This window comes from Chelonoidis abingdonii, chromosome 26 (assembly GCF_003597395.2).
Source record: "Chelonoidis abingdonii isolate Lonesome George chromosome 26, CheloAbing_2.0, whole genome shotgun sequence".
NCBI classification, from domain to species: Eukaryota; Metazoa; Chordata; order Testudines; family Testudinidae; genus Chelonoidis; species Chelonoidis abingdonii.
The window spans coordinates 13,121,161-13,128,593 of NC_133794.1; the positions used below are offsets into that span (position 1 = coordinate 13,121,161).

A 7,433-nucleotide genomic window follows, 5' to 3' on the forward strand; every position below is an offset into this window, starting at 1 on the left:
TCCAACCCTTTGCTCAAAGCAGGACCAATCCCCAGATAGATTTTTACCCCAGTTCCGTAAATGGCTCCCTCAAGGACTGAACTCACAAGCCTGGGTTTAGCAGGCCAATGCTCAAACCACTGAGCTACCCCTCCCCCAGCTCCCCCTAGACTTGGTCGCTGGGAACCTGGGATCACCTCCAGAACAGCTGGGTGCAGAGAGGGGATAGAATTGGAAGTCAATGAGGACAGGTGGAAAGCTTAGAACTGACACCTGCCATGGGGAGAGAAATGGCGCCTGTAGTATTGAACTAGATGAGAAGCAGCTTGTTGGAAGACACTTAGCTGGAGCTGCAGGGTGCTGGATAATACCTAACTCCTACACAGCACTTGTTCCCTCAAAGCGCTTTACCATTCGGGTCAGTATTATTATCCCTTTAACAGCTGGCGTAACTGAGGCGCGGTGACTTGCCCAGGGTCACCCAGAAGCTCAGTAGCAGAGCCAGGAATAGAAGCTAGATCGTCTGAAGCCCAGACAACTGCTGTGTCCACTAGGCCACACTAGGCCCTTAAAACATAAGCCCCTACAGCCTGCTGTAAAGAATCAGCCCCATTAGCGCAGAGGCATACCGCAATACCCGTTGCAGCAGCTAGGGGGGAGACAAAACCACCCTTTTATTGCTTGCAACAGCCCTGTTGGGATTTTCTCTCTCTTGCAGGCTGATGTCCGGGGGCTGCTTTGACATCTCTCTCACCTGCACAGGTGCCTCCTGGCAGCTCCGCTTCCCTCAAGTCTTGGGAATCCCGGACACGTAGCTCTCCCTCTTGTTCCATCCAGACTATCACGTGAAGCTCAGGAACCAGGAAATCCTGAGCCCAAACGAAAGACGCAAGGCAAATAGGCAGATGAGAATGGGGTTTGATAACCAGTCACTGAGGCTTTGTTACAATGTGTCAACCCCGTGCCCTCACAGGATGGGGAATCCCAGCAGATGGGATAGGGCGCAGGGAAATTCTTCAGGATCCTAGGATAGTTGAAGGGCAGAGGGTGGCGTGCTCAGGGGAAGGACCTCCATGCACAAGGGGACTTGGCTGGCTCAGAAATAGCCTCTGCCCTGAATTAAACCTCTTGCTCTTTCTAATAAAGATCAGATCTCTTCTGGAGAAACAAACCAGCAAAATCAATTAATCGTGGTCTCGGGCTATTCCTGGCCCTGCCATGAGCTTGCTGGGTGACTTGGGCTAGTAACTGCCCTGCTTTGTGCCTCAGTTTCCCCTCCCAACTTTGTCTTTAGCCCATGAGCTTTTCAGGGCAGGGACTCTGCCTTGGCTGCGTCTGCGTAGCACCTGGCATGATGGGGCCCTGATCCTGGCTGGAGCCCGTAGGTAGTAATGTAATATAAAGTAATCGGAGTAATACCATGGGAGAGAACTAAGCTAAGGTTCATCAGCAACAAACCCCAGATCCTGGATCCCAGCCCCTGCTCCCCTGCAGTGACCCCAGATCCCTCCCTCTGCTCCCCTGCAGCACCCCCCCATCCAGAATCCCAACTCCTGCTCCCCAGCAGCTCCTTCCTCCCCCCACAATCCAGATCCCCTCCCCTGCAGCCCCTTCCTCCCCCCACAATCCAGGATCCCCTCCCCTGCAGTCACTCTCTCCCCACCATCCAGGGATCCCAGCCCCTGCTCTCCTGCAGCCCCTCTCCCCTCACCATCCAGGGATCCCAGCCCCTGCTCTCCTGCAGCCCCTCTCCCCCCACCATCCAGAATCCCAGCCCCTGCTCCCAAGCACCCCGCTAATCCCACGGCTGCACTACAGCGCAGCTAACCACTAGCCAAAAAAAGGGCACACTCCTGGGTGCCCCCGCACTGGCACGGGGCACTGGGGTTTGGAGCCGAGCTGCCAAGGTGGGCACCGTCCCTATAACCCCTCTCTCCCCTGGGAAGCACAGCAGGTCCGGGCACACGCCCAGGAGACTCGGTTGCTCAGATCCTCCAGGCCCCGGGGGCGGGCGCGTTGCAAGCCCCTCGGTAGCCTGCTGGCCCCTTAGGCCGGGCCGCCTTCCCCCCCACCCCACCTTGCAAGCGGCTGGAGAGGGGATGCAGCCGCCTTGGCCCTGTTCCCCGCCCTCCAGGCTCCAGAGGCAGCAATTTCTCGCCTCCCCGGCTGGCGCTTCCCTCCCCCCGGGACAGCCTCTCCCTGCGCCTGCCCGGCCCCGGCTCACCGCAGCGGACGGGCCCGGGGTCTCGGCTTCGGGGCGCTCTCCTGGCCGGCGTGCGGGGGCTGCAGGATGAGGCTCCCCGGGGGCTGCGGGCTGCAGCGAGCCGGAGGAGGCTGGGAACAGGAAGGTCCCTGCTCTATTCGCTCCCCCTCGGCCTGTGAGCTCCAGCAGCGGGCGGAGGCTGCCGCTCTATGGTGGGAAGCCTGCGCGCAGCCCGGGGACCCGCCGAGGCTCGGGGGCTGCCCCAAGTGCTGGGAGGGAGGGAGCGCGTCCCGCGGTAACAGCGCCCGCCTAGCGCGGGCACAGCGCGCTTAAGCCTCCGGCGCACGGCGCTGTACTAAGGGGGCTGCTGAAATCCGCGGGGCCAGAGCCCCGGCGGGTGGAAATCTGCCATAGCTCCATTGAAATCGATGGGGCCAGAGCCCCCAGCTGCTGTAAATCAGCCACCAGCGGCGCTGAAATCCGTGGGGCCAGAGCCGCAGCGGGTATAAATCGGCCACAGCTCCATTGAAATCAGTAGGGGCCTGATCCCTAGCTGGTATAAATCACCCATAGCGCCATTAACGTCAGCGGAGCTACAGCTGATTTAAACCAACAGAGCATTTGGCCCACTTTAACGTCCTGCCTTAGGGGTCTGCAACCTTTCAGAAGGGAGGGGGGCGAGTCTTAATTTAGTCACTCTGATTTAAGGTTTTGCATGCCAGTAATACCTTTTAATGTTTTTAGAAGGTCTCTTTCTATAAGTCTACAATATATAACGAACCTATTGTTGTATATAAAGTAAACAAGGTTTTTAAAATGTTTAAGAAGCTTCATTTAAAATTAAATTAAAATGCAGAGCCCCCCGGACCAGTGGCCAGGACCCGTGCAGCGTGAGTGCCACTGAAAATCAGCTCACGTGCCATGTGCCGCATGCCATAGGTTGCCTACCCCTGCCCTACCTTGTTGCTGGTTCTCATTCATCTTCTCTTCTGTATTCTTGGAGAAAGTCTGGGCTCTCTTGTTTCTCTACGGCTACGCCGTGCCTGGAAGACCATAAGAGCTGGCTTTCCAAGGTGCTCCCCTGGTTCCACGTAGCAACTTCCCCATGCTCTGAAGAGGAGCCGCTTACTGTTGGGGATGGAAGGAAGGAGCAGGCTGACCCAGAGGCGGATTTCTTTATTCCATTACTTGTTCCCCTCAACCCAGTTGTCGAGTAAGCCCCGAGTTAATCACGTGACACGCTTTTAGCTAAATTAATCTGCAAGTACCCACATTTACTACAACACCCTCAAAACCCTTATTTAATAATATGAATGCCCATCTAATGATTATTAATAGCTATATACTGAATATAATTATCCCTGCCCCTCTTTACTGCTTACAGCATTAAGCGTATGCTACAGACATTTTTACCTTGAAGATATATTTCTTTGCAGTAATTGTAGCCACAAGTTCCCTTAATCAGCAGTTCACTAGGCAGGGAGAAGGGCCCATGACCCCAAGCTCGTTTATGCAGCTGGGAGAGGAAGGGAGGGAGGAAGATAACACTTCTTCACACACACAGGATCCTTCAGACAACCACATTCCTTATGCAGCTGCAACGCTTATCTATTCTTAACATGCAGAAGGGAAGGGGGAAGGATGGCACCTTTATCAAGTGAAGAAACAGTGCCTGCCTGTGCCTTTACTCCCTATTACCATGATAGCGGATACCCAAGTCTTTACCTAACCCTGTCATACCCCAACAGTCAGGGCAAGGAGGAGATGATTAAGGTAACAATGCAGTGCGCAGAGACTCAGCCGATAGTTGGGATTTCTTGAAGCCCCAACTTTTGGAGTCATGGGGTTCGGTGTGAATCTCAGTTTGCATTAAAAAAATTAAGTTTGTTTCTAGCCTTTGCAGTAGTAGAGAAAAACTGAAAAACACGACCCCTAAACGTTCTAAATTAACCCTAATTTTTTTTTAATCTCAGGATTTTTTAGCCAATCTCATGATTTTGGGAGGCATTTCCCTTCCCCCGGGTTGGCAAGACTGGATTTAATGTGAGCCCCACACCAGCTGTCTAGCCTTTGTCTAGTGTTCCGCAGGCATCACAGGAGAGGAGCATTTTAAGGCTTTGCTGATTTTTGGTCGAGCAAGAGGAAGCTCTGTACACAACCAGTGGCATTTCCCTATTTGTCTTTCCATTGGTCATGTGATAGCTTCTGAATGCCATGTCTCATCTAGTCCAGAATCTCAGGGAATGTTCTAAGTGCAGAATCCTATTGATTTGGAGAAAATCTGGAAAACCAGAAAAGTCTGATTTCCACCTGTGTAAGTAAGGGGAAAACTTGGGGTCCAGTCCTCTACTGGGAGGACCATGTTGTCCCACAAGAGCTGGTCCAGATGGGAATAAGTTATACTGTATACAGCACAAAACTGAGGCACTCAGATAGGGCCAGGTTTTACAAACCACAATGGGCCAAATTTGCAAATGAGTAAAAGACTCAGTGTGCACCCAACACGCTGAAAATCTGGCCCCAAATATCCTTGTTGTGTGCCACCTCAAAACCATCCCGATTGGTTCATCTGCTCTGCATGTCCGCTGTGCTCCATACAGCTGAGAACAAGGGGGTTGCTTTGTCCTCTTCTCCCTGGTCCAGTAGAACTTTACCCACAGTCTGGTGACAATCTTAAGTGTGACTGCCCAGTTTTTGTTAAGATCTCTCTGTTTTTCTGTCCTTTCAAGCACTTACAAGCCATACGCCCTGGTCTGTAAGAGACCAGTTCCTGGTGTTCCAAAATCCTGGACCCAGCCATGTTTCAGCTCTTCCTGCTGTTGCTTCTTTATTAAATGATACACCAGTCTGGCTGCCCACCCGACCACCCTTGTGGTTCTGCTTTCAGGTTTAGCCCTCCCAGAAATCACTGCTGATCTCCACCCACCTGGCTGCTGCTGCAGTAACTCATCTCGTAACAGAGAGAAAGGATCTGGATACACTCCTCTGCTGCCCCTGATTTCCTGGGCTGCCTTATGGGAGGATCCAAATCCCCCCCGCCCCACAGCTCAGCTTCTCTATGGGAGCAGAAGACAAGAAACCAGAAGACAAAAATGTCTCTAAAATATATGGTCAGGAGGAGATTTTCAGAAGCACCTAAGAGATTTAGAAGCATGAGTTCTACGGACTCTCTGATGCTTTTGAAAGCTTCCCCCTAGGTGTCCAAATAATATGGCCCTCATCCCCTTAATGGGAGGGCCGATTATCCCACATCTGCCTGCTGTGGGGTTCTCGTGCTGGCTACTGTCAGAGACAGGGTACTGGGCTAGATGGACCTTGGGGTTGATCCAGACTGGGAATTTGCTACATTAAGGAGGGGAATCGGGTCCCTCGTCCACATGGATCCATCGATGCCGGATCAGTTTGGAGCTCTGACTAAAGCATTTTCCACACTGGGTGTGGACCATGTTCACTATTTGAACCTGCGTGAGCTAGTGGACACCACACTGGACTGGGCCTTGGGAGACCTGGGGTGACCTTGGGCAAGTCACCTTGCTGCTCTGTGCCTCAGTTTCCCTACTGGTAATATGGGAATCATGCTATTGCTCTCGTCTGTAAAATGCTTTGAGATCCACTGATGGAAAGCGCTATAGAAGAGCCGGGGATTATTATTAAAGATAGACAGCACACTACAGGGCGTGACTAGGAAAAGAGTAACAGCCACCTCTGTATCCTTGCCTCTTAGCTCACCTCATTAAGAGGTGCCTGGCTCAGATTTCGATAGCACAGGCAATGATTTTTTTGCCTCCCTTGTTTGCTTTTCCCAGGGGAAGGGCCATCTCTCTCTACGCCTCCTTCTAACTCACCGGCTCCTGCTGCAGGATGGGGACAAGTTACTCCCCTGCTGGGGTCATCAGTGGAGAAGGGGATCCAGTCATTGCAGGCAGAAGGAGCTGAGAGCTGTCCCAGCAGCAAGGCTCAGTCACTTGGTGTCAGGGGGAGGCTGAGAACAGGAAGGTCTTTGTTAAATTTCCTCTCATTTCCACTAAGAGCCAGATGATTTGGGAGCTCTATGGTTGTAACCCTTTCATTTCCTAGCTAGGAAGGAAAAATCCTGAACAATGGAGCAATTAAGAGTGGAGCATTCCAGGCCAGGGGCTTTATTTGTGTGGTTAAACCTGGAAAAAAAGATCTGATTTCTGCCCACTGAATGCAAAGTGCAATACCAGGGACATGTGTTTGCTGAGGACGCAGGCAGTACCACTGGCTGATCAAGGAGCCAGTGGCTAAATCAAGGCTGGTTGCCCAACCACTGGCTTCAGTTGCCCACAGGTGTTCCATGGCTACCATCACAGATACGGTTACCAACAGGGCTGCTTGGTAATACTTGGTATTTGGCAAGCCTCTGCCTTAGCACCAGCTCCTTCAGTGGGAGGCACAAGAAGCCCTCCCCCTCTCCGAGAAAGCTGAACGCCTGTGTGGAGGGGGCAGGGGAAAGGAGCAGAGGTGACTATGGAATGATCTGTCCACAGGGGGGCTCTTCCAGACACTTCCCATCCATCCCCCCCAGTCAGGGGCTGGCTCAGCCTTGAACCAGGAGGGTTTCTACACCCCCCACCAGCCCCAGATTTCTGGGACCTATTCCCACCCTTCCCTGGCCCCCAGGGCTTTCACAGCCCAGCACAAGCCACCCCCAACCCCCCACTCAGCCAGGGCCAGGGAGGGGGTCCCCCAAAACCTGCCACCAGAACAAGGGCCCTCCAGGCTCCCAGACCCACAAGGCCCAGCAGGGCTGGGGGGGGGGGTGTTGAGCCAAGAGGCATGAGCAGGGCAGGATGAGTGAGGAGGGGATTGGAGCAGAGCAGAGTGAGGGGCGGGGCCTGTAAGGTGCGGGAGGAGGGGATTAGAGCAGAGAGCGTGAGGGGCGGGGCCTTCAGGGGAGGGAGGAGGGGATTGGAGCAGAGGCGTGTGAGGGGCGGGGCCGGCAAGGTGAAGAAGGAGGGGATTGGAGCAGAGCAGCCTGAGGGGCGGGCCTTCAGGGGAGGGAGGAGGGATTGGAGCAGAACAGTCGGGGTCCTTCAATGCGCACGCGCGTTGTTTCGTCATTGCCGCAGTCAAGTTGTGTTCCTTTCCGACCGATGAACTTCCGCCTCCGGTGGGCGACAGCGGGATCCAGCTTCCCCTATGTCCGGGGCACAGCGGCGCCGCCGGGGTTGGTGAGTGAGGCCGGGCCCCGCGTCACCCCTCCCACCACTGCCCCGTCACCCCCTCC

At 54.1% G+C, this 7,433-nt stretch overlaps 2 protein-coding genes and 1 long non-coding RNA gene across 4 annotated transcripts in view; 2 read left to right on the forward strand and 1 right to left on the reverse strand.

Moving 5' to 3' along the window:
- Positions 1–3,709, reverse strand: part of LOC116828491 (uncharacterized) — a 37,510-nt gene extending 33,801 nt beyond the window's left edge. The window contains exons 1-3 of the mRNA XM_075061024.1: positions 3,596–3,709; positions 3,142–3,310; positions 734–848 (exon numbers count right to left, since the gene is read on the reverse strand). Of these exons, the coding sequence (XP_074917125.1) occupies positions 734–848; positions 3,142–3,159 (133 nt within the window). The 5' untranslated portion in view covers positions 3,160–3,310; positions 3,596–3,709. The remainder of the gene's footprint in view (positions 1–733; positions 849–3,141; positions 3,311–3,595) is intronic.
- LOC142045995 (uncharacterized) overlaps positions 1–7,433 on the forward strand; it is an 80,601-nt gene that overhangs the window by 40,246 nt on the left and 32,922 nt on the right. The window lies entirely within an intron of this gene.
- ASB8 (ankyrin repeat and SOCS box containing 8) overlaps positions 7,260–7,433 on the forward strand; it is a 9,455-nt gene continuing 9,281 nt past the window's right edge. The window contains exon 1 of one of the 2 annotated variants that reach the window (XM_032786773.2): positions 7,260–7,377. The gene's annotated coding sequence lies outside the window, so the exon portion shown is untranslated. The remainder of the gene's footprint in view (positions 7,378–7,433) is intronic. The other variant, XM_032786774.2, reaches the window with a different exon arrangement.